Source organism: Scyliorhinus canicula, chromosome 13 (assembly GCF_902713615.1).
Source record: "Scyliorhinus canicula chromosome 13, sScyCan1.1, whole genome shotgun sequence".
Classification (NCBI taxonomy): Eukaryota; Metazoa; Chordata; class Chondrichthyes; order Carcharhiniformes; family Scyliorhinidae; genus Scyliorhinus; species Scyliorhinus canicula.
This window is the reverse complement of record NC_052158.1, coordinates 45,643,239-45,669,900: the sequence shown is the minus strand read 5'-3', so window position 1 is coordinate 45,669,900 and position 26,662 is coordinate 45,643,239. Positions and strand designations below refer to the sequence as shown.

The following is a 26,662-nucleotide window of genomic DNA, read 5'->3' as shown; positions in this document are numbered from 1 at the left end:
TTCAGGTGTTGGGATGGTTTGTGTTAGGGCAGTGATTCGTAGGTTGGGTGAGGCTGCTTTATAAGGCCCCTAAGGTGAGTGTCTGGATGAATAACATCAGTTCGGACTACTTTGGGTTATAGTGGGGGACGCCCCACCCTGGGGACAGGGGTGTCCGTTCTTTCTGTTGCTTTTTGCTGCAACGATTGAGCCATTGGCTATGGCACTCAGAACCTGGGGATGGAGGGGTGGAGCATAGAGTCTCTTCATTCGTGGATAATCTCCTGCTGTATATTTCAAATCTGGTGGACAGTTTCAGTGGGATTCTGGGGGAGTTAAGTTTGTTTTCGGGATATAAGCTCAACATGGGGAAGAGCGAGATGTTCCCGATCAATGTGCAGGGCCAAGCAAGAATTCTGGGGACGCTACCGTTTTGGCTGGGTAGGGATGAGCTCTTGGTATCTGGGAATATAAGTGGTGCAGAGCTGGGCGCAGCTGCACAAGTTGAACTTGGGGAATTTGGTTGAAGGAATGAAGGAGGACTGAGGTGGGATGATTTGCTGTTATCATTGGCTGGGAGGGTCCAGACCGTAAAGCTGACGGTGTTGCCAACTTTTTTGTTCGTCTTCCAGAACCTTCCAATTTTTGTGCCCAGGTCCTTTTTAGGAGGATCAATAGAATGATCTCTGCGTTTATATGGCTGGCAAGGTTCCCTGGACTAGAAGGGTGTTCTTAGAGTGGGACTGGCAGAGATGGGGGCTGGCGTTGTCAAATCTGCAGAATTATCACTGGGCAGTAAATATCGCAAAGGTTAGGAAGTGGGCAGTGGAGGAGAGGTCTGTGTGGGGGCAGATGGAGGGAGCCTCGTGTAGGGGGATCAGTTTGAGGGCATTATTGCTGGCGCCTCTTTCTCGCTGACTAGGTATTCCACGAACCCTGACATGGTGGTGACAGTGCTGAGGGTGTGGAACCACCGTCGGCAGTACTTCCAAATGGATGGCATGTCCCTGAGGGTGCCGACCTGCAACAATCACAGGTTTGTCCCGGCTGGGTTGGATTCGAAGTTTAGGGAGTGGGGGGCGGGTGGTAAAGTATTTCAGGAACCTGATTATTGGGGGGAGGTTTGCAGAGTTTGAGCTGACGTATCAATTACCAAATGGGAACGGGTTCCAGCACCTGCAAGTTAGACACTTCATGAGAAAGGAGCTAGCCTCGTTCCCAAAGCTACCACCCCCAACCCTACAGGATAAGATTTTGTCCGAGAAGGAGATAGGAGAGGGAAACATGTTGGATATCCATGAAGAATTGATAGAGAGAGAGAGAGTTTGTGGAGGAAGTAAGGCGCATGTGGGAGGAGCAGCTAGGAAGGGTTAGAGAGTCTGGGGTATGGAGTGAGGCCTTGTGGAGGGTAAATTCATCCTTACTGTGAACAGGACTGAGTCTCATCCAGCTCAAGGTGGTGTATAGGGCACACAAGACGCCGTCCAGGATGAGCCGGTTCGTTGCTGGAGTGGAGGATAGGTGTTCCGGTGGGGAGAGCGGATGACATATTGGCCTTTGCCTTTCTGTTAGCTTGGAGGTGAATATTGCTCAGGTGGAAGGACTCGGAGCCGCCATGGGTGAGTGATTTGGCAGAGTTTCTGCACCTTGAGAAAATAAAGTTCGCTATCAAGGGTTCTTCTTGAGGTGGAGGCTGTTCATTGACTTCTTTAAAGGAGTGGTATAACATCGGTGGGGGAGAGATTTTCTTTCTTTTTTTGGGGGGGGGTTTGTTCTGCTAAAAGAAAAGGGGGGCATCGGCTGGAGGGGGGAACAGTTTGGGTATGGTTATTGCATGTGTGTTGATGTTGTTGCTGTTTCTCTGGTTTGAATAAATGTGAAAATGCCTTAATTAAAATATTTTTAAAAAATGGCTACTGCATTTAAACCTTTATTTGCCAATGATAACATCAGGTCACATGAACATGACAGTGGATATTATTTCACATTAATATGACAGCGTACAAGTATTTAACTAAACATTCTCTTTCTCATAAAAAGATTACACGCCACTATCATTTGAAAGTTATTCCACATCCACTATGTTATGTGTTCATCAGTCTGCTGAATACCTTAGATGCCAGCTTTATCTCAAAACAATGCAGCAATTTCATTAGATTAAAATTTAAACAGGTTTATTTAAATTACTTTTAACCATTTCATGAAGTACAAAGTTCTATACCCATCTGGTAGTCTCGGCCTGAATCCAGGTCTTCTCTCCGAAGCTTCTGTCTAATTAACTCTTGAACTCCAACCTCGGATTAAGCAATCAGGCACAGTCATAGATCAGAGAACCAACTAACAGAATGAAATCCAGATCAATCAAATTATTCAACATTATATACAGTGCTTTAAAAAAAGTGAGCACAGATTTTTTAAAAATGAAATAACATCCTCTGTAAACACTTTGGAGCAGATAGAAGTGGTTGGAGAAAGATGCTTTGAAGTGGTTATTAGTCAGAGTTGACCATCACTTTCTTTCTTCCAAACAGGTACTGGTTGAAATGCTCACAAGCAAAGACAATATCCAGACACTCTTTCTCAATCTGTACATAGTATCGTTCAGTTTGTGTTAAAGCTCTGGATATAACTGGTTGCCTTGCTGCATGAGGATTGCTCCAAGTCCTGTTTCATTGGCATCTCACTGCAAGTTGACTTCATCATTGACATCATAGTACCTCAGCACTGGCTTTGTTGTCACTAGTTGTTTGAGGTGAGTGGAAGCTGCTTCTTTGCCCCAACACCACTGAACATCCTTTGCAGTGAACTTGTGTAGAGATTCACACTCTGATGACAGATTGGCAAGAACTTGGTGAGGTGGTCCCCATGTGGGTTCACTGATTTCTGGGGATCTGACAACTGTGTGAAAGGTTTCTGACAGAATTCGGATGGATACCTCACACTGAAGGTGACAAGGAAGCTTTATTGCCAACCTCCCACTCGAAGGGTTTCTCCCGTGTGGATCCTTTGATGCACCAGGCGCTCCTCACACTTGAACGGTTAATATCATGTGAACACGTTGGTGTCTGTGAAGGCTCGATGACTGCGAGAATGATTTGTAGCACACGTCACACATGAATGGCTTCTCCCCTGTGTGGATTCTCTGGTGGATCAGGAGCTTTGATAACTGTGAGAAAGCTTTGACACACACCTCACACTTGAACGGTCTCTCCCCTGTGTGAATACGTTGGTGGACACGGAGGGTGGATGACTGCGCAAACGATTCATCACAGACCTCACATGTGAACGGTCTCTCCCCTGTGTGGGTGCGCTGGTGGACGCGGAGGTCTGACGATCGTGAGAATGATTTGTCACAGACCTCACATGTGAATGGTTTCTCACCTGTGTGAATGCGGTGATGTTCTCGGAGGGCCGATGACTCGGAGAATGATTTGTTGCACACCTCACACGTGAATGGTCTCTCCCCTGTGTGAGTGCGTTGGTGGACACGACGCTCCGATGACCGCGAGAATGATTTATCACACACCTCGCATGTGAATGGTTTCTCCCCTGTGTGAGTGCGTTGGTGGCTGAGAAGGTTCGATGACCATGTGAATGATTTCTCACACACCTCACATGTGAATGGTTTCTCCCCTGTGTGAATGCGTTGATGGCTGCGGAGGGTCGATGACTGAGAGAATGATTTGTAACACACGTCACACATGAATGGTCTCTCTCCTGTGTGAGTCCTCTGGTGTCTCAGGAGGTTGGATGAATTGGTGAAAACTGCTTTGCACACCTCACACTTGAGGAGTTTCTCACCCGTGTGAATCCTCTGGTGCATCTGGAGGCTCGAAGATGTCACAAAAGCTTTATCACAATCTTCACACTTGAATCGTTTCTCTTCCATGTTTCTGCCCTTAATGCTGGTGGTTAAAGATGCATGCAAAAAAAAGAAAACAAAAAGTTGCATGCAACTGTGTGTTTGGAGACATTATGAGCCTGTGGAGCCCTTTCACACACCTCACAACTGAACAGCCTCTCACCTGTAGGAATGAGTCAGTGGTTCATGAGGCTTGTTCAATGATTGAAGTGCTCATCCTGACTTATCGCCCACACCTGCACCTTCGGAAAGGTTGGTTCTGACAGATGGTTCCACACCACTGACCAGTTTCAGATCTGATGCTATGTCAAAGCTCTCCTGACCCAACCAATTTCCAAATGATGGCTTCACTGTCCAACCTTCTTTGTGTTGAGCAATGCTGTGAAGGGCCTGGAAGTCTTCTCACAGTTCTGTAGTTGTTCCTTGGCTGATGGTCAGGATCTATCTGAGGTGTCTATCCTCTCTGTATTCTCTAGTGTAGGATGGTGCAATCCTGTAAAACAAGAAAAGGAAACATGATTTCCTCCAACTCCCTCTCCTCCTTTGCCACGGGGCTGACCCCTCAGTTCGAGACTGTTCCACAGTGAGTGCTAGTCTGTTATTCCTTTGTGGGAATCAGATACAAGTCCTTTCTTTTTCATCACTTGATCAGTACACCCTCTGTTTCCAGAGGGGACACTGGATAGTGACTGGGAGCAGACAATGCGGTACTTTCTTTTTTGTTCTAAATTTAGAGTACCCAATTCATTTTGACCAATTAAGGGGCAATTTAGCGTGGCCAATCCACCAAATTTGCACATTTTTGGGTTGTGGGGGCAAAACCCACACAAAGACGGGGAGAATGTGCAAACTCCACACGGACAGTGACCCAGAGCTGGGTGGAATGTAAAATGGGCTATCAATTCACGAGGAGCTCGGGTCTTGCTGGTGAAGACCAGTTTTAGCCTTCGAGCATGTGTTTGATACAAAAATACACTAAGGAGAAATGTTAATTCTACAGAGATTTTGAAATTTCTCCCCTTTTTCCCAAAAATTATTTGAAGAAAACACACTGGTCAGGAAGTGTTAGAAGCGGAGGAAAATTTTGCTTCAGTATAGCTGATTGAAGGGTTCTGGTTTATCCTGGAAAATTAGAGATAAATCCAATCTTTAGTAAGGCCACAGCTGGAGTACTGTGTGCAGTTCTGGTCACCGCATTATAGGAAGGATGTGATTGCACTGGAGGGGGTGCGGAGGCGAATCACCAGGATGTTGCCTGGGATGGAACGTTTCAGTTATGAAGAGAGGTTGGATAGGCTTGGGTTGTTTTTGCTGGAACAGAGAAGACTTAAGGGTGACCTGATCAAATTGTACAAGATTATGAGGGGCATGGACAGTGTGGATAGGGAACAGATCTTCCCCTTAGTTGAAGGATCAGTTACGAGGGGACACAAGTTAAGTCAGGGGCAGTTGGTTTAGGGGGGATTTGAGGCAAATCTTTTTTACCCAGAGCTTGGTGATGGTCTGGAATGCACTGCCTGAGAGGGTGGTAGAGGCGGGTTGCCTCACATCCTTTATAAAGTACCTGCATGAGCACTTGGCACATCATAACATTTAAGGCTATGGGCCAAGTGCTGGCAAATGGGATTAGGTGGGCAGGTCAGGTGTTTTTCATGCATCTGTGCAGACTTGATGGGCAGAAGGGACTCCTCTGTGCTGTGTTATTCTGTGATTCCGAGTTTATCCTATCTCATCGGGCCTCACGGTAGCATGGTGGTTAGCATCAATGCTTCATAGCTCCAGGGTCCCAGGTTCGATTCCCGGCTGGGTCACTGTCTGTGTGGCGTCTGCACGTCCTCCCCGTGTGTGCGTGGGTTTCCCCCGGGTGCTCCGGTTTCCTCCCACAGTCCAAAGATGTGCAGGTTAGGTGGATTGGCCATGCTAAATTGCCCGTAGTGTAAGGTTAATGGGGGGATTGTTGGGTTACGGGTATACGGGTTGCGTGGGTTTAAGTAGGGTGATCATTGCTCGGCACAACATCGAGGGCCGAAGGGCCTGTTCTGTGCTGTACTGTTCTATGTTCTAAATTTGCTGTGAGGTTAATAATAGAAAACTGGATCACACCAAAACTGAGGGGTTGGGAAATATGCCACTGCATAAGGGGAAAGCAAATCAGAAAACCTTTCTGTTTTTTGACGTATGGCGAGAGGAGAAAGTTTTGCTGTTTAGGTTAACCGCACCCCCACCCCTTCCCCCTTTCTGTAATACCAGCTGTCAGCCACAGCACTGGGCAAAAGGACTAAATCCAAGCTCAGGCTTTTGGAAAAGCCGAGGCCTTCCAATAAAATCTTCAAAGAAGATATTAAAAGATATTTCTTTTAAGAGGCAGAGACATAAAAATATGTCTCTGCCTCTCCCAGATAATTACACCTCACCTTCTCATATTCAGCAATGACCCATCAACAAAACTCAGCCTGTAAATCAGAAGGGAGATGTTTCCAATAAATACCCTCAATATCCAACACACAGCCAATCAAACAGCTCAGCACAAAGCACCGAGTAAACAGGTCTGTGAGCTGGATCTTCTCACACAGCATAAGGGGCATTTCCACAGCTGATTGCCCACAGGATAGTCAGACTGCCTGAACATTAGTGTGGATATTGTGCAATGTAATGATTGTAAATTCTGCTCCTTCACTCACCATCTCCTGACTTGGTTTTGAGTCCCTACAGGAAGTGAAGCAGCTGTGGTAGAGGAAGAGGAGAGAATGGGCAGAGTGGGTGGGCTCTCTGATTGACGTCTCTCACAGACAATCCAAATATTTCTGCAGGAACGGGAGTTTCCTGAAGTTTGGGAAACTGACCGGGGAAACGGAGGCGACTTTGAGCAGCAGGTCAGGTGGGAATTTAAACTTGTCATTGTCCCATCTGAATAAAACCTCACTTATTGCAGCTGCTGTCACAGTTCCTCCTGGTAAACGTTTACCGAGATTTCTAGTGTGGGATTCATCCTGGGAGGATTTCAAACTGACATCAGTGTCGGTTGTGTAGCCTCGGATGTGTTTGACAGCAGATCCGAAGAGGAAGACCCACAGTATCCAAGGCAGCGATGACCTGCAGTGGTGGAATCAGCACATCTACAGGAGAGAGCGAGACAGGAGAAAGGATTTGCACTGTGACCGAATGACAGACTGTGACTCTGTTACTGGCATCGTTATTTGATCCCTTACTCAGGAGACCTCACTGCTTGCCTCTCGTCCCTTGCTTGATAAACGCCCTGCGCCTGCCCCCTCAACTCTGCCCTTCACCTCCTGCCTGTCCCCATGTCCCTTTCCAGGATTTGGAAGGCAAGAACACGTTCAAGGACCTTGGAGATGAAAGGGAGGTTGGAGATTGGCGCACGTTTGTAAAGAGGGAGAGGTCGTGTGTTTTTTTTTGAGAGGGGTAATAACAGCAGATTTAAAGGAGAAAGGGACAACATCTGAAGAGAGAGGAGCAGGAACAATATCGGCCAACATGGGGACCAGGAGGGGAAGTTGGGTGATCAGCAGTTTACTGAGAATAGGGTCGAGGGAACAGGAGATGGATCGCATGGACAAGAAGAGCTCAGGGTGGACATGAGGGGAGGTAAGAGAGAAACTAGAGAAATATGTGAGTTCCAGGCAGGGGGTGCATTAATGGAAGTTTGTCCAGGCGGACTAGTGGAAGTGATGAAGTGGCAGAGGCAGCTGATGGGATTGTTTCAATCTTCTTTCCCTGAGCAGTGAAGTCAATAACCAGTCAGCAGAGATTGATGGAAGGATTTTAAGGGGAGTTGAGGAGTAATTTTTTCACCCAGAGGATGGTATCTGGAACCCACTGTCTGAAAGGGTGATAGAGGCAGAAATCCTCATCAGATTTTAAAAACACTGAGATACAAACTCAAAGGAATAACTTCTCCATATTTAAAATGGGGATGGAATGATGTTAATTACTGACACACAAAAAGTAAATCCTGATCCTGTCAGCTCATTGCTGGAATGTTTGGAATTGATATAATCTGGTTGTGGATGAAAAGAAAGGGCCCGCCCACAAAAAGGCATCAAATTTGGCAGCGATTACATCGAGACAAAGGGTCAAAGTTACAATCACCAAACTCACATCTTGTACAGCCCCGTGGCCAAATGGATCCGAAGCCAGGGATTGTGGGTTCAAGTCCAATCAGGGGTGGAATAAAGTTTGGTCCCAAAACAAATATCAAAGCTCCTTCTCCAGACATTGTCACGTTCTGTGACAGTCTGGGAACTTTCTGTTTAACTTCTCAATCAATCTGGGTGGTTCCTGTTCAGCCACTGTCACTGGCTTTCCACTGACAAAAAAACAATGCAATGTTTCTCCTGGACTGTGAACTATCCCAACACTCAGGGTCAATGACACCTCCACTTTCCAGGCAAATCTTGTCCCTTTAACTCCTGTCTTCAGTTTACCCAACACCCAAACACAGTCACGGCTTTGAACTGTCAACTGATGTAATGTAAAATTAGATGAAGAGATTTATGTTTGGAAGGGTATTGAGGAATATGGAACCAAGCGGAGTTAATCTACAAATCGGACGTAATTAATTAACTTGGAGATCGCTGGCCCAGAATCCATTTTATTTTTCTTTTAATTTAAAGTACCCAATTCTTTTTTTTCCAATTAATGGGCAATTTAGCACGGGCAGTCCATCTACCCTGCACATCTTTGGGTTGTGGGGGTGAAACCCACACAGGCACAGGGAGAATGTGCAAACTCCACACGGACAGTGACCCAGGTCCAGCAGCAGTGCTAATCACTTCGCCACTAGAATCCACTTTAAATCCAGCCCCAGCTCAGAGGCACCGCAAACACGCAGCGAGTCGTGAACACCGCCCAGTCCATCACACAACCCTGCCTCAAATCCATTGACTCCATCTATACCTCCCGCTGCCTGGGGAAAGCGGGCAGCATAATCAAAGACGCCTCCAACCCGGCTTACTCACTCTTCCAACTTCTCCCATCGGGCAGGAGATACAAAAGTCTGAGAACACGCACAAACAGGAGGAGGAACGGGTGGGAGGAGGAAGAGGGGGGACAGGGGGAGAGAGGGGGGACAGGGGGAGAGAGGGGGGGAAAGGGGGGCAGTGGGAAAGAGGGGAGGACAGGGGGACATCTTTGGTGGGGGAGGGGGTGGGTGAGGGGAGGGGCCAGTGGATAGGAGAGGGAGGGGGCAGGGGAGGGCGAGGGGAGGGGGAGGAGACTGGAGGGGAGTGGGACATGGGGAGAAGGGGAGGGGGTGAGGGAAGGGGAGGGGGGAGCGGGAAGGGGAGGGGAGGGGGGAGCGGGAAGGGGAGGGGAGGGGGGAGCGGGGAGGGGATGGCGGAGGGGGAGGGTAGAGAGGGGGGGATGGGGGTGTGAGGGAAGGGGAGGGGGGAGGGGACGGTGGGAGCGGAGGGGAGAGGGCGGAGGGAGGGGAGGGTAGAGAGTGGAGGGGGAGGGAAGGGTTGCGGGGAGCGGAGGGGGTAGGGGAAGGGAGGGGGAGGGGAGGGGGGAGCACGGATCCCTGTGGAACATCACTAGTCACCTTTCTTCATTTTGAGACACTCTTAAAGACATTGAAAGACATTTCAATAAATGTGTCTCTGCCCCTTCCAGATAATTACACCTCACCTTCTCATATTCAGCAATGACCCATCAACAAAACTCAGCCTGTAAATCAGAAGGGAAATGCTTCCAATAAACACACTCAATATCCTGTCATGATATGCAGTCATGCACATAATGAGATATAGACAGGCAGTGACAGACACCCAATACAGCCAATCAACACACAGGACAGAATGCAACCAATCACCAGGCAGAACACTAGAAGGTGATTTTGCACTGTAAAACACACAAGGCATCAACACTCTGCCTCTATCCAATGGTGACAACTGTAGCGACAGTCAGGGTGTATCTCTCAGTTAGCACCTTCCACACGTGGCTCAGAGCTAGTCTGGTCTGGTTAGTTATAGTAAGCACATTTAGATTAGTACAGTAGTCCCCCTTTATAACGCGGGTGTTGGGGTCCAAGACAGCCACCCGCGTTGCATCCGAGCTGCGGATATCCACGATGGGGGTTAATTTTAGAATACAGGGCTACAGAGGGGAGGGGCGATGTGAGACCATGCTGGTCTTGCAGAGGCCCGTATGATCTCCTCCTGTGTTCTCTGCTCTCTCCCTCCAATCAGCCGGCAGTGTCAATTTCAGCGGCCGGCTCACTTTGATCTGGAGAGGGAAGCTGCTCTCTCACTGAAACAATCAGCCGGCCGCTGAAATTGACACTGCCGGCTGCTCTCTCCCTCCAATCAGCCGGCAGTGTCAATTTCAGCGGCCGGCTCACTTTGATCCGGAGAGGGAAGCTGACAGTTGGGGTCCATAAGCCCCCCCCGCCGTATATCGCGAACCGCGGTATTGCGGAGCGCGGTATAACGGGGAACTACTGTAGAGTGTCAAACCCACAGCGAACTGTGTGCACTGCTTAACAAGTTCAATAAAGTGTATTGAACTAACATCTAAGTTTGGTGTTTACTTTCAAGTACAACTGCATCCAGTTGCAGTCCGTGTTACCCCAGGGTGATTAACACGACATGGTACCAGTAGTCTACTATCACTAAGTGGTTTACCTCGTATGATTCCGTGACGACCAGCAAGTGCCTTCCAGCAGCATGGAGAAGATCCTGGCCACTCCACAGCTACGGATCTCCGGCAATCTCGGCGCCAACTTGGGGGTCTTCAAGCAAAGGTTCCTTCTCTACATTGAGGCCTCAGGCCTCGAGGATGTGTCCGATGACAGAAAAATCACGTGGCTCCTATCAACTGCGGGGGCATGCCATCCAGATTTTCAACTTGCTTAATTTTACCGACGGCCAGGACAAGACCAAATTCAAGACCGTTTTGGAGAAGTTCAACAGTCACTGTGAAGTCGAAACAAAAATTACCTTTGAGCGCTATATCTTCCAGCAACGCCTTCAGGGTAAGGATGGCCCTTTCCAATCCTTTCTAACTCATCTCCGTATATTAGCGCAGTCCTGCATTTATGGTGCAACCGCTGATTCCATGAGCAGGGATCGTGTTTGGGGTGCACTCCGATTCCTTGCAGGAGCAACCCATCAAAATTAAGCACATGACCCTGCCAGTCGCAATCGAGACGTGTATAGTGCATGAGCATGCGGGAAATTGGTACTCCCGTTTCAAATCGGCAGAGTACGAAAAACTTGCCTCCCACGAGGCAGAGAGTGTACAGGCCATCGCCCGGATGCAGCGCCTCAGTATCGATAAAAGCAGCCATTACACACACTTTTCCCGGGGCCCCATGCATGCGCAACACGAACGGGAGAACAAAGCGGCCGAAAACCAAACTGCACAGGTGCAAACGTCGGCTGACCGCACTGCGCATGTGCGATGACGCACGGAGCGTAATGACGTCAATGTCATGACGTGCCCGAACTGCGGCACCGCCCACTTAAAGTGGCAGTTCCCTGCAAAAGGCAGGCGATATTTAAATTGCGGGAAGCCTGGACATTATGCAGCCTTGTGTAGGTCTGCACCACCAGTCAAGGGCCAGCGATCCCAATTCCAATGCAAGTGCGTTAGATGTGTACAGCACGGTTTACTGGATTCTGATCCTGGTTGCACTACGGATCCAGAGGACGACTGCCCGGAGTCCCCTTATCGTGTGGGCATCATCACTACATGTGAGTATGCCTCCTCAAATTCAGCAAGATGCCTAGTTATCCTCAATGTGGATTCCGCGGATGAATGGCGTGCTGTCATGCAAGTAAATCAATGCAGCATCCAGTTCAAGCTGGACACTGGTGCTTCTGCCAATCTCATCTCTCAAACTGATTTTGACCGCATTAAAAAGCAACCCAAAGTTCTTCTGCCAGCCTGCAAGCTCCTCGATTATAATGGCAATGCCATAACTGCACTAGGATCTTGTCATCTATTCGTCTCCAACAGGACTATCAATGTCACACTGCGATTCAAAATCATCAAGCTTGATAAGGCATCCCTGCTTGGTGCCCATGCATGCAAGCTACTCAACCTCATACAGCGAGTCCATGACATGTCTTCTTCCAATGTGGATCTTCAGGCTGACATTGATGAAATCCTTGCTCAATATTCGGATGTGTTTGATGGGATGGGCACTCTGCCATATTGCTACAAATCCTACTCTGGCCTGATGCCACGCCTTTGATCCATGCACCATGCCGGAGGCCGGCTCCTCTTAAGGAACGTTTAAAGGCACAGCTACAGGAGCTCTAAGACCAGGGCATTATCTCCAAAGTGACGGAACGACTGACTGGGTCAGCTCAATGGTCTGTGTGAAGAAGCCCTCAGAAGAGTTCCGGATATGCATAGATCCCAAAGATCTTAACCAGAACATAATGCGGGAAGACTACCCGATCCAGAACCGGGAGGAACTGACCAGTGAGATGGCACACGCCAAATTCTTCACGAAGCTAGATGCATCGCGTGGTTTCTGGCAGATACAACTGGACGAGTCCAGCAGGAAGCTCTGCACGTTCAACACACCATTTGGCAGGTACTGTTATAACCGTATGCTGTTCAGCATTGTCTCAGCCTCTGAAATCTTCCACAGGATCATGGAGCAGATGATGGAGGGCATTGAGGGTGTGCATGTTGCTGTTGAAAACTCACCACTATTCCCCCTATACCAAAAAGGGTCGATATTCTAAATGGTGAACAGGAATTCTCACTCCCTGACTCCGATGCAGGCTTCGGTGGGTGCTATTCAGGTCAAACTATATTTTCAAGTTATCCCCCGGTGTAACCCATACCTTCACCGAAGATTTTATCTACTTACCACTTAGTAGTATCGATCCTGGGTCCTGCATTGCTAAGTAAGTAAAGTAGACTTTAGGAATAAACCACTGTTTCAGATTAAATTAAGTTATTTTATTATTATATTTTTTTCTTTTAAAAGCTGCAATCACTTTCTTTACAGAAAGGTATAAAGATCTTGCTTCTGGATCCTGCTGGTTGGTTGAAGGGACCTTCAGGCCCACCTTGACAATCAATCTTCTTTAAAGTCTGGTCTTCTTTAGATGTATTCGCTGGTTAGCTCGGTTACTATGTCCTATCTTTCCCATGTACTGAGCTATGTGAGCTGGCTCTGCTGGCTATCTCTGAGCTGACTGCGCCTCCTCTTTAAATTTTAGTCTTCCTTAGATGTATAAGCTATTTTAGCTCGGCTGCTATGTCTTATCTTTCCCATGACTGAGCTGGCTGTAAGCTGACTCTGCATCTCTTGTTCCTTCTCTCTGAGTTCTGGTTCTGCTCTGGTCTCTGGGTTTATATTCTCTTCCTAACAGTTATTAAGTTCTCATGACCTTACTGTAAAGTAACTATTATTTCATTTTGATTGTAAAAAGTATCTTTGACCTAAACATTCTAATACAACTAAATATTCATTTTGACATGACCTCACCTCTCAGATCTCTGATTACATTGTTTCCTTTGCGATGTTCAAAGTTCCTTTGTGATATTCAAAAATGCTTTGGTTTCAATAGAGGTGTGAATTTTGGTTTGGTTCCTGTCATTTCTATAGTTTTATTTTCCAATTGTGTCCCCAGCTCATAACTTTGATTTTGACTTTAAATTATGTTTCCCGTAGACTGATAGTTTCCAATTTTCTTTTAATTTACTTGATATTGCCAGAACTTCACACTTAGAATTGTCAGCAAATTCAACTGAACCTTATCCTTTCCTTTCCAGCTGTTTACTAAGATAGTTAATTTCAATGAAGGTGTGAAACATTGCTTTTAGCTGTATGCTAAAAATTCACTTGGTTATAACTTGAAAGACCTGCCTTTTTTAAACATTCGTCACCTAATTCAACTGAAACCTTCATCCATGCTTTTCCAGATGCTTACTAAGATAGTTACTTTAAATGAAGGTGTGAGCCATTGTTTTTAGCTTCATACAAAAATCCTGTTTGGGAGAAGGAATCCGCATTTTATAATCCTGCTCTTTGTAGCTGCTATTAACCCTTCGTGGGATCTTTCCCTGTATCCTCCCATGTTTCTCTCAGACCAGATATTGCCAGACTTCCATGTTTCAAATGACACATCTTTCCATATTATGAATTACAGTGTCTACGTAAATGATGTAATCATATGGTCCACGACCCCCGAGGAACACATATCTCATCTCAAACAAGTCTCAAGCGGAACAAGGCCAAGTGCTCCTTTGGCATGTCAGCCATCCGGGTGCCCCCTTGGTAACATTTTAGGGGCTGTTTAGCTCACAGGGCTAATCGCTGGCTTTGAAAGCAGACCAAGGCAAGCCAGCAGCACGGTTCGATTCCCGTAACAGCCTCCCCGAACAGGCGCCGGAATGTGGCGACTAGGGGCTTTTCACAGTAACTTCATTGAAGCCTACTCGTGACAATAAGCGATTTTCATTTCATTTCATCAAGTTCTTGGGCAACCAGATATCCCAGCAGGGTGTGCGACCAGATTCGGACAAGATCAAGGCCATTAACGCCATGAAGACCCCAGAAGACAAGAAGGTGGTACTACGCTTTTTCTATTTGGGCGTATCTCTATTCAGTAGGAGTCATGGTCCTTGATGCATAAGCAATCAAGGTACTATGCTTCCTCACAATGGGGAACTTTTTGGGAAAATTCATTCCCAACATGGCCTCACACACCACGGCTCTCAGGCATCTGGTGAAGAAGTCCACTGCATTCCAGTGGCTACCTGCACATCAAGCAGAGTGGAACGAGCTCAAAGCAAAGCTCACCACTGCTCCGAACTTGCGTTTTTTGACTCGGACAGGGAAACAAAAATCTCCATGGACGCAAGGCACGACGGCATTGGTGCGGTGCTCCTCCAGAGGGATGACTCCTCGTCCTGGGCTCCAGTTGCTTATGTATCAAGGGCCATGACTCCTACTGAACAGAGGTACGCCCAAATAGAAAAAGAGTGCATGGGCCTCCTAACCGGCATTGTAAAGTTCCATGACTACGTCTATGGTCTACCAACCTTCACAGTGGAGACTGACCACAGACCCTTGGTCCATATCATTCATAAGGATTTGAATGACATGACCCCCAGGCTTCAGCGCATTCTCCTTCGACTCCATAGGTGCCATTTTGAGTTAGTATACACACCAGGCAAGGAGCTGATAATTGCGGATGCCCTGTCCTGCTCCATCACCTCGCCCTGTGAACAGGTTAACTCCATCCGCCAGATTCAGGCACAGGTGCAGCTGTGTGCCAGCAACCTCCCGGCCTCAGATGAAAGACTGATCAGCGTTCATGAAGAGACTGCCAAAGACCCTCTTCTGCAGCATGCAATGCACCACCTTGCAAATGGCTGGCAAAAAGGACAATGCCATCAGTTCTTTAATGTGAAGGACAACCTGACAGTCGTTGAGGGGATCCTCCTCAAGCTAGATAGTATTGTTATTCCTCACAGTCTGCAGAGCTTAGTGCTCAAACAAATCCACGAGGGACACTCAGGTGTCGAAAAGTGTAGGCGCAGGGCCCGGCAGGCTGCCTATTGGCCTGGAATCAGCCAGGACCTATGCAAGATGGTCCCCAATTGTGCAACCTGCCAGTGTTTCCAGCCTGCTTAAACAAAAGAAACACTCCAGCAACACAAGATCGTGACCTCTCCATGGTCCAAGGTGGGAATCGACCTTTTACACGTCAATGGGCGTGACTATGTGCTCATCATAAATTACTTCTCAAATTACCTGGAAGTTGTGAAGCTGGCAGACCTCACATCGAGGACAGTCATCAAGGCCTGCAGGGAGACATTTGCCAGGCATGGTATTCCACTCACTGTCATGAGTGACAATGGTCCCTGCTTCCACAGCCAAGAGTGGTCCAATTTCGCCAAGTCGCACCAATTCAACCACATTACCTCAAGCCCACACTACCCACAGTCCAACGGGAAGGTTGAGAAAGGGGTCCATATAGTGAAGCAACTGCTCTGTAAGGCTGCGGACTCTGCTTCTGACTTCAACCTTGCGCTGTTGGCGTACAGGGCAACTCCTCTGTCCACTGGTATGTCTCCAGCTCAACTCCTCATGAATAGGGACCTGCGGACGACTGTTCCAGCCATTCACCTACCAGACCTGGATCACCTCCCAGTGCTGCAAAATGAAATGAAATGAAATGATAATCGCTTATTGTCACGAGTAGGCTTCAATGAAGTTACTGTGAAAAGCCCCTAGTCACCACATTCCGGTGCCTGTTCGGGGAGGCTGGTATGTGAATTGAACTGTGCTGCTGGCCTGCCTTGGTCTGCTTTAAAAGCCAGCAATTTAGCCCAGTGTGCTAAACCAGCAACTCAGGAACTGGCAAAAGCTGACGTACGATGCTCATGCTACTGATTTGCCTGTGCTATCTCCGGAGGATGTTGTTCGGCTCAGGCTACCTGATGGAGGCTGGTTAGCTCCAGCTGTTGTTGTTCAACAGGCTGCTGCCAGATCGTTTGTACTTCGTATGGCTGATGACTCCATTGTCAGGTGCAACAGAAGGGCACTGCGTAAAGTTGCCTGCCCACCAACAGATCCTACTTTTCCATATGTTGTTATGCCTCCTTCGGACACCTCGCACCACAAGGCCACCAATCTGGCAGCAATCCCGCCTGTCAAGGCGCCGTCGTCCCCACCTCCACCTCTCAGGCGATCGACAAGGATCAGAAGCAAGCCCCAAAGATTGGACTTTAGACATTTCTCTTGTAAATTTTGTTCTGTATCTGCATGCGAGACACCTCTTTTGTATACATTCATCCACTCACTTTCATCCACTCGCCATTTAATGTAAATAGTTCTACATGTAAATACAGTCGCATATGCTCCAAGCAACCAACATTTTTTATTAAAAAATGGAAGATGTCATGATATGCACTCATGCACATAATGAGATACAGACAGGCAGTGACAGACACCCAGTACAGCCAATCAACACACAGGACAGAACACAACCAATCACCAGGCAGAACACTAGAAGGTGATCTTGCACTATGAAACACACGAGGCATCAGCACTCTGCCTCTTTCCACTGGTAACAACTGTAGTGACAGTCAGGGTGTATATATCAGTTAGCACCTTCCACACGTGGCTCAGAGCTAGTCTGGTCTAGTTAATGATAGTAAACACGCTTAGATTAGTAGAGTGTCAAACCCACAGCGAACTGTGTGCACTGTTTAACAAGTTCAATCAAGCGTATTGAACTAACATCAAAGTTTGGTGTCTACTTTCAAGTACAACTGCATCCAGTTGCAGTCCGTGTTACCCAGAGCGATTAACACGACATATCCAACGCACAACCCTCTGATTGTCAGCCCTCACAGCCAATCAGGAAATGGGTCAGCAGTATGACCACCCACAATGGACATGTTAATCACCACGCAGCCAGTCACCCGCGGAGCCATCCCCGCTCCCCACAATTCTGCGCAGTCGCTTTCCAAACGGACTCTCACCCGACTGGAACTACATTACACATACTGCATGTGTCCCTGGAGTCTGCGCACTGAGCAGCGACAGTCTGGATATGGGCAGAGCCAGCCTGAGGTGCCTGATGGGAGTTATAGTTCTGCCGCGCGCAGCGGGGTTGGCGCCCAGCGTTCGGCAGTTGGAATGTGAGGAAGCGCGAGCCTGAGCGGCTGAATCGAATTGAAAAGCAGAGATTGACCCTTGGAAGGAACCAGAGCGATGGCGGTGGGAAGATTCACCATTGCAGCAGATTCTCTGCATACAACTGAAGAGGGAAAAGTGCCACAAGTCAGAGCAGTCCCACTGACTGGAAACGGCATATTTACAAGTTGTGCAAGGGCAGAAGTACAGATTCATCAATCATTAAAAGTGACAAGGCAGTTCAAGAAGGACATTTAAAAACATTCAAACAATACTGGGGTCCATTTTTCGAGGAATTGAATTAGAGAGTTTCAGAAAATGAGAGCTCACAGATATAGATTGAGAGGCTATAACTGAGATGAGGAGGATGGTGAATTTTTGGAACTCGCTGCCCCATTGGCGGCAGAGTCTGAATCATTAAATGGTGTCAAGAAGGAGATGGGTATATTATTTTTTAATTTAAATTTTGAGTACCCAATTATTTATTTTTCCAATTAAGGGGCAAATTAGCATTTGGGTTGTGTGGGTCAGACCAATGCAGACACGGGAAGAATGTGCATGCTCCATATGGACAGTGACCTGGGGCCTGGATCGAAAACGGGCCCTCAGCGCCGTAAGGATGCAGTACTAACCACTGCACCACTGTGCTGCCCTTAGATAGATATATTTCTGATTAAAGATGGTTTAAAAGAATATGGGGAAAAGTTAGGGATGTGGATTTGAGACCAGGAAGAGATCAGCCATGATCTGGTTGAATAGTGAAGAAGGCTCGAAGGGATGAATTGTCTACTTCTGCTCCTAATTATTATGTTCTTATGTTTACAGTAGAGAATGAGGCCCTTCAGCCCATCATGTCTCCACCGGCTATCAAACACCTATCAATTTGACACAGTAGCACAGTGGTTAGCACTGTTGCTTCACAGCGCCAGGGTCCCAGGTTTGATACCCGGCTTGGATCACTGTGCGCGGAGTCTACGCGTCCTCCCCGTGTCTGCGACAGTTTACTCCGTGTGCTCCGGTTTCCTCCCACAAGTCCTGAAAGACGTGCTTGTTATGTGAATTGGATATTCTGAATTCTCCCTCTGTGTACCTGAACAGATGCTGGAGTATGGCGATTTGGGGATTTTTGAAGTAACTTAATTGCAGTGTTAATGTGAGCCAACTTGTGACAATAATAAAGATTATTTTATTACATAGTCTATTCCCATTTTCCAGCCCTTGGTCCATCACGTAGTCTGCTCTGGCGTTTGCATCTTAAATGACCTGGTTATTGACTTCTCTGTTCGGGGAAATGTTTCTTCCGAACTATGTTCCTCAATTTTGGACTCCTCAGTCAGGTCCCGCCCGAGTCTTCCTTGCTCCAAGGAAAACACCCTTCGACCAACACCCTCTGCCTCCTGCCACTAAGCCAATTCTGGATCCAAATTCCTCTGGATCCCATGGGTTCTACTTTTTTGATCAGTCTCCAAATGCAGGACCTTGTCAAAAGCCTTAGTGTGTCGATGTGGATTAGATCAACTGCACTGCCCTCATCTACACACATAGTCACCTCCTCATAAAATTCAATCAATTGAAAAGTAGAGAAATTAAGTTGAACTTGTCTAGAATTTTGGGTAGACCACACTTGGGGATCCCTGCAGAGTTATGATCAATATATTGAAAAAGGACAGAAAGGAACTGGTGACGGTGCAGAAAAAAATTCATCAGGATGTATTTGATGGGAAGGCAGGTAAGTAGATGAGGGAGAAAGGAATAGAAGAATTGGCTGATGGGTTGAGATAAAATAGGAAGAAAGCTTATGTGGAGCATAAGAACCGGTAGGAAGCAGATTGACAAAATGGTCTGTTTCTGTGCTTTAAAAACTAACAAGACAGAACATGCTGGAAATACTTAGCAGGTCAGGCAGCATCAGTGGAGAGAAACAGTTAATATTTCAGTTTGAGATTACCTTTTATCAGAAACTAGGTTGGATCTTGGGTGGCTCAGATGTCGCAGAATATACCATCCACTCTCACTAGCTCGGTCTCTGCCCATTCACATAAGCACCACCCACTGCTCTCAGCAGCACTGTTTACCACACCCCCTCCCCCCAGCAATATTCTTCCTAGTTGAACTTGTCATTTATCTCAAGAGGCTTGGAATATAAAAGCAGGGATGTACTTCTGAGGCTTTGTAAAGCACTAGTTAGGCCCCATTTAGAATACTGTGAGCAATTTTGGGCCCCACACCTCAGGAAGGACATACTGACACTGGAGCGGGTCCAGTGGAGATTCACACGGATGATCCCAGGAATGGTAGGCCTAACATACGATGAACGTCTGAGGATCGTGGGATTATATTCATTGGAGTTTAGGAGGTTGAGGGGAGATCTAATAGAAACTTTCAAGATAATGAATGGCTTGGATAGGATGGACGTAGGGAAGTTGTTTCCATTAGCAGGGGAGACTAGGACGCGGGGGCACAGCCTTAGAATAAAAGGGAGTCACTTTAGAACAGAGATGAGGAGAAATTTCTTCAGCCAGAGAGTGGTAGGTCTGTGGAATTCATTGCCACAGAGGGCGGTGGAAGCCGGGACGTTGAGTGTCTTTAAGACAGAAATTGATAAATTCTTGATTTCTCGAGGAATTAAGGGCTATGGGGAGAGAGCGGGTAAATGGAGTTGAAATCAACCATGATTGAATGGTGGAGTGGACTCGATGGGCCGAATGGCCTTACTTCCGCTCCTATGTCTTATGGTCTTATGGTCTCTTAGTGACCCCTGCTCCCACTATTAAGCTTTCCTTATTCTATTTCCAGAGAATTGGTCACCAGGTGGTCAATAATATCTGAGATGGGGGGTCAGTTTAGCTCAGTGAGCTAGACAACTGGTTTGTGAAGCAAACAGCAGAATGAGGCAAGCAGCGTGGGTTCAATTCCCTCACCAGCTGAGGTTATTGATGAAGGCTCTGCTTTCTCAACTTTGCCCTGAAGTGTTGGCTAGTGTAGACTTGAGAGATGAACAGAAACTTCCAACACTGATGAAGGTTCAACTCAATTTTATTAACTACTTCTAACTAACTCACGATAACTGTGGGTCTAAATGATGCTAACTTAAACTAGAGACCTAAGCCTTGTCCGAACCAGTTGATTCTCTCAGCACGTGGTGTGAGTCTGTGCTGGGCTGGGTGAGTTCTTGTTACACTGAAAGCAGCACCCAGAATGAGCGGGAACCCTGGTGCCCTCTGCCTTTATAGTGTGTTTTTCTAACTGGTGATTGGCTGCGGTGTTTGTACATGTTGATTGGTCCCTGTGTGTGTCCATCAGTGTGTGTTTGCACCATGATATACTGGTGTATATTATGACATGCCCCTTGCCTGAGGTGTGGTGATCCTCAGGTTATAACCAGTCATCTCTTGCCCTCAAAGCAGCCTATGATCATCTGGACCTATAATGACTTTATCTTTTTTAAATATCTGAGACAGTCACTTCCCAATCCCAGTTTACACCCTAAGCGCAGACTCACCCTGCAGATCAGAATCACTCCCCAAATCAGAGTAATAATCCAAGCACTGGTGCAATATCCCCACCCATTCTCATCACTGTTCCTCCCAACTGTACTTCTCTCCACTGTTCCCCATTCTCCTGTGGCCCTCTCTGCAACTCCATTACATCGCTGCCTTGGATACTGTGGGTCTTCTTCTGATCTGCTGTCAAACACATCCGAGGCTACACATCCCACACTGATGTTGTCAGTTTGGAAGCCTCCGAGGGTGAAGAATGTTATTCCCACACTAGAAATCTCTGTCAGCATTTACCAGGGCAACTGAGACAGCAGCTGCAATAAGTAAGGTTTTATTCAGATGGGACAATGACAAGTTTAAATCCCCACCTGATCTGCTGCTGAAAGGCGCCTCCGTTTCCCCGGTCAGTTTCCCAAACTTCAGGAAACTCCTGTTACTGCAGAAATATTTGGATTGTCTGTGAGAGACGTCAATCAGAGAGCCCACCCACTCTGCCCATTCTCTCCTCTTCCTCTACCACAGCTGCTTCACTTCCTGTAGGGACTCAAAACCAAGTCAGGAGATGGTGAGTGAAGGAGCAGAATTTACAATCATTACATTGCACAATATCCACACTAATGTTCAGGCAGTCTGACTATCCTGTGGGCAATCAGCTGTGGAAATGCCCCTTATGCTGTGTGAGAAGATCCAGCTCACAGACCTGTTTACTCGGTGCTTTATGCTGAGCTGTTTGATTGGCTGTGTGTTGGATATTGAGGGTGTTTATTGGAAACATTTCCCTTCTGATTTACAGGCTGAGTTTTGTTGATGGGTCGTTTCTGAATATGAGATGGTGAGGTGTAATTATCTGGGAGGGGCAGAGACACATTTATTGAAATGTCTTCTTTAAAGATTTTACCTGAAGGTCTCGGCCTTTCCCAGAAGCCTGGGCCTGGATTTGAAAGTTTTGCCCAGTGCTGTATAGAACATAGAACAGTACAGCACAGAACAGGCCCTTCGGCCCTCGATGTTGTGCCGAGCAATGATCACCCTACTTAAACCCACGTAACCCGTATACCCGTAACCCAACAATCCCCCCATTAACCTTACACTACGGGCAATTTTAGCATGGCCAATCCACCTAACCCGCACATCTTTGGACTGTGGGAGGAAACCGGAGCACCCGGAGGAAACCCACGCACACACGGGGAGGACGTGCAGACTCCACACAGACAGTGACCCAGCCGGGAATCGAACCTGGGACCCTGGAGCTGTGAAGCATTGATGTTAACCACCATGCTACCGTGAGGCCCCCTACTGAGAGCTGAATTTGGGATGTGCCGTCTGAGTGAGTGCAGTGTGTCTAATTTCCCAGGATAAACCAGCTACACTGAAGCAATATTTTCCGTAGTTTCCTGCCCAATGTGTTCTTCAAATATTTTAGGAACACAAGGGAAGAAAATACAAAATCTTGATTGAATTAACATTTCTCCTGAGTGTTTTTATATTAAACACATACTCTAAGCATAAAACTTGTCCTTGCCAGCACAACTCGAGCTCTTGGTGAATTGATAGCCCTTTTACACTCTGCCCGACTGGCTTTTCCATTGTCCTCACTGTGCCTGGGAAGATGGGGGTTTGGGTGGAGGAAAGAAAGTAGCCATGTTGTCTGCTCTTGGTCACTATCCAGAAACAGTGTGTGTGTGTGACAGTCAATTGAGGAAGAAGAAAGGACTTGTATCTGTTCCCCGACACGAGTCTAGCAGACTGACACTCACTGTGGAACAGTCTCTAACTAAGGAGTCAGATCCTTCAGCAAAGGAGCAGAGGGATTTAGAGGAAATCATGTTTCCTTTTCCTGTTTTACAGAAGGATTGCATCGTTGTGCACCAGAGAATACAGAGAGAATAGAGACCACAGAGCGATCCTACCTATCTAAGGAACAACTGCACAATTGTGGAAAGACATCCAGGCTCTTCACAGCATTGCTCAGCACAGAGAAGGTTGGGCAGTGAAATCATCATCTGGAAATCGGTCAGGCCAGGAGAGTTTTCACATCATCAGATCAATAGTTCGGTTGTGGGTGATCGGTCAGGGTGAGACTGAGAAGAAGTGTGAGTGGGCTGCAAATGTGTTGAGAGCTTCAATCATTGATCGAGCCTCATGAACCAATGACTCCTTCCTACAATTGGGAGTGTGTTCAGGTGAGAGGTGTGTGTCCGGGTCTCCACAGGTTCATAGGATTTTCTCGGATGAATTTGTTACTAGCACTGTTAGCACAAGGGCAGCCACATGGAAGGAAAACGATTCAGCTGTGATGTTTGTGATGAAGGGTTTGTGAATTCTATGCATCTCTTGAAGCACCAGATGATTCACACAGGGGAGAAACCATATAAGTGTGATGTTTGTGACAAATCTTTCTCACAATTATCAACCCTCCGTCAACACCAGCATATTCACACAGGGGAGAAACTCTTCATGTGCACAGAGTGTGGCAAATCCTTCTTGTGGTCATCGTACCTCCACAGACACCAACGCATTCACACAGGGGAGAAACCCTTCACGTGCGAGGTGTGTGACAAATCATTCACACGGTCAACAAGCCTCAGTGAACACAAACGTCTTCACACAGGAGAGAAACCCTTCAGGTGTGATGTTTGTGCCATGACTTTTAGCCGAAATTGCAACCTTCTAACACACCAGAGGATTCACACAGCGGAGAAACCCTTCACATGTGAGCTGTGCGACAAATCATTCACACGGTCATCAAACCTCACTGAACATAAACGTCTTCATACAGGGGAGCAAGACAAACCCTACTGGTGCAAAATGTGTGACAAATCATTCTCAAAGTCATCAATCCTTCGTCAGCACCGACGCCTTCACACAGCAGAGAAACCCTTCACCTGCGAGGTGTGTGACCATTCATTCTGGAGCTCTTCGACCCTCCTTGTACACCAACGTATTCACACAGGAGAGAAGCCCTTCAGGTGTGAGGTGTGTGACAAATCATTCTCGCAGTTATCGAACCTCCAGAGACACCGACATACTCATACAGTGGAGAAACCCTTCCCATGCAAGGTATGACTAATGGTTCTCAGGCTCATTGGCTTCCTGCGTACACTGATGTATACACATGTATGATATATGACAAATCATTCCCTGAGTCACCTTCCCTCTGCACACAGCAAAACAATCATACCGGAGACAAAACTATTCACATGCGTTGATTGTAATAAATCATTCTCGGACTAATCAGCCATCTGTACACAATGGTGAGAAACCATTTATCTGCAAAGTGTGCAGCAAATCATTCTCAAGGTCATCAGACCACCACAGACACCAACACATTCACACTGCAGCTCACTGGCTTCCCTTACATTGGGGAGATATCTGTGTCGTTTGCCCTCCAGTGCTCACACAGGGGAGCTGTCCTTCCAAAGCACTGTCTGTCTCAGCAATGTCTGTCTCAAACCTCTCCCACCATCAGTCCAATTGTTTCACGAAGGCTAATTTAACTGTTGACCAAATCACTAAAAGAAGATATCAATCTGTATAGAAGTGGCTGCTTATGCACAAGTTTCCCTGTCATGGACAATATATATCTGAATATATATATATATGTTATTTTTTCAACTTTAAATCATCGTCTTCGAGTTAAAAATACAGAAAAACAACAAGATTTTAAAAATAATTTGATGAGGTATTGTAAAGTGCAGTTATCTGGGAGATGGCTCTGACTTTGTCATAAGATTTAAAAAGAAAAAAATTGTCTCAAGTACGCTCACATTAACACCGCAATGAAGTTACTGTGAAAATCCCCTAGTTGTCACACTCCGGAGCCTGTTCGGGTACACAGAGGGAGAATTCAGAATGTCCAATTCACCTAACAGCATGTCTTTCGGGAATTGTGGGAGGAAACCGGAGCACCCGGAGGAAACTCACGCAGTCACGGAGAAGGTGCAGACTCCTCACAGAGTGACTCAAGCGGGGATCAAACCTGGGTCCCTGGCGCTGTGAAGCAACGGTGCTAATCCATTGTGCTACTGTGCCGCTCAGATTGATCTCCAATCACATGTCTCCCTGGGTGCAGGCTGAAAACTATCACAAGAGAGCACAGCAAAGTGTGGATAATGGATCATTTTTAATTTTCATTTCTTCCTTTAGGGAAAGTTGGCCCGTAACACCCAGGGGCGCTGGTTGACTGGAGGGCGGGTTCCGTACATTAAGGAACTGATGGAACAGGAGGAGTTCACGAGGAAGCTGTTTGGCCACTCCAACCCCACGATAACCAATGGTGGATCAGATATGGGGATGAGTGAAGGTGATGTCAGCAGCTGAGTGTTTAAACCATCAGGAGGAGAGTTAATTGATGTGACAAAAGATAATAATTGTGAATTTCGTCCTCTGACAGATACACAGCTACCCATGGACACATCAGATGGTGATGGAGGAGAGTCGGCAGCAATGTCCGAGATTCCTGAAAGGGCTGATGAGGAAGGGACTGTGGTGAATACCTCACAGCAATGTGGCATGGCAGCTGCAGTGGAGGAGGGAGAGGAGTGTCAGGAGGGTAAGATGTCTGATTTGGGGGGTGGTGTTGGTGAGTTCAAGTTAAATATTGTGGCTTGTGTGAAGGAGGAGGCCTGTGATGATCTGGCTGCTGTGGTGGAGCGAGGGCAGTCCCAATTTTCCGTAGATGAGGAACCTGCGGCTCTGGGAGCAGAATCTCCGCCGTCTTCACGAGCACACGGACAACACCAGGCCCATGTTGCTGGTGAAGAAAACGAAGATGATCTGAAACCTTTTAAATGCTTACATCAGGAACAGGTTCAAAGTTATCAGGCCACTTCTAACTTGCTTCAGCAAACGTTGACTGAATTTAAGAAGGATGTTAGCCAGAATCAGCAAAGAAACAATGAGGTTCTTCAGCAGCAGAATGAGTTTTTTTTGTCAGCTTCTGCAATGAAGCAATGAAACGTCAAATGAAATTAGGCAGATTGTGTCTCGGATTGTAGCGCCTGCATCTTCTAGTCAGCAGCAGCCCAGTCCAGAGACAACTGCTGCTGGATATGTCTCTGCGACAAGATAGTTCACATCACAAGGACTGGGGAGGCCACAGAAGGCATTAGGGTCCATCCCTCCAACATTGCCTTCTTTCCTCCTCGACCGCATTCTCCACCCTCCTGAGGGATATTTTTCTGTCTGGATTTTTGCCATTACTGAGAGCCTCTCCATCATGAGGACAATGGTGGAAGATACCTGAATCCGTTGGATCATGATTGGTCTGGTTTGCATTTGTATGTTACACAGAGACAACTATCCATAGAAATTAGCAGCTGCCTCCACTTGTTGGTTTTGCTTGAAAGGCGTCTGAAACTCAGGGTGTGCAAATTAGAACTCAGTAGGAACAGGACTGAACTTGTGATTGTTGAGATAGATAGGGTCCCCCTTTGTAGAGAATATGGTGCCCAGAGATCTTTCGTGGGAGTTAAGCTGCCCTTTGAGATGACTGAAAGTAGAAATGGTGTGTATTAAAACTGGAGTTTCAGGGATTGAATGGATTAATGTTGCATGATGTATTTCACAACCTTCCATTATTATTGTAGGGTGCCTGCCATATCGTATTTTGATTGACAGCTCCGTGGTTATGAATTTCAATGCTTTTTTTTAGACAGGATGATGCAATTGAGTGAAATGTTTGTTCTA

At 47.0% G+C, this 26,662-nt stretch overlaps 2 protein-coding genes across 4 annotated transcripts in view; one reads left to right on the top strand and one right to left on the bottom strand.

Moving 5' to 3' along the window:
* The window catches only part of LOC119975587, a 639,245-nt gene that overhangs the window by 493,056 nt on the left and 119,527 nt on the right, over positions 1 to 26,662 (top strand). Inside the window, exons 2-4 of the mRNA XM_038815373.1 lie at positions 22,823 to 24,034; positions 25,121 to 25,277; positions 25,368 to 25,928. Coding sequence (XP_038671301.1) covers positions 23,246 to 24,034; positions 25,121 to 25,277; positions 25,368 to 25,928 — 1,507 coding nt within the window. The 5' untranslated portion in view covers positions 22,823 to 23,245. The remainder of the gene's footprint in view (positions 1 to 22,822; positions 24,035 to 25,120; positions 25,278 to 25,367; positions 25,929 to 26,662) is intronic.
* LOC119976691 (zinc finger protein 239-like) lies at positions 1,879 to 21,514 on the bottom strand. Of its 3 annotated transcripts, none has more exons than XM_038817393.1 (2): positions 21,343 to 21,514; positions 1,879 to 4,334 (listed from the first exon to the last, which is right to left on the bottom strand). In XM_038817393.1, exon 2 carries the CDS (start codon positions 3,929 to 3,931, stop codon positions 3,005 to 3,007), a length of 927 nt encoding a protein of 308 aa, XP_038673321.1. In that variant the 5' UTR covers positions 3,932 to 4,334; positions 21,343 to 21,514; the 3' UTR covers positions 1,879 to 3,004. The 3 variants fall into 3 exon arrangements, with proteins under 3 accessions (XP_038673321.1, XP_038673319.1, XP_038673320.1); XM_038817391.1 differs by lacking the exon at positions 21,343 to 21,514 and adding an exon at positions 6,523 to 6,600; XM_038817392.1 differs by lacking the exon at positions 21,343 to 21,514 and adding an exon at positions 6,256 to 6,394.

Coding starts and splice junctions, on each gene's coding strand:
- LOC119976691 (XM_038817393.1), bottom strand. CDS start 3,931: ATGCAACTTTTTGTTTTCTTTTTTTTGCATGCATCTTTAACCACCAGC.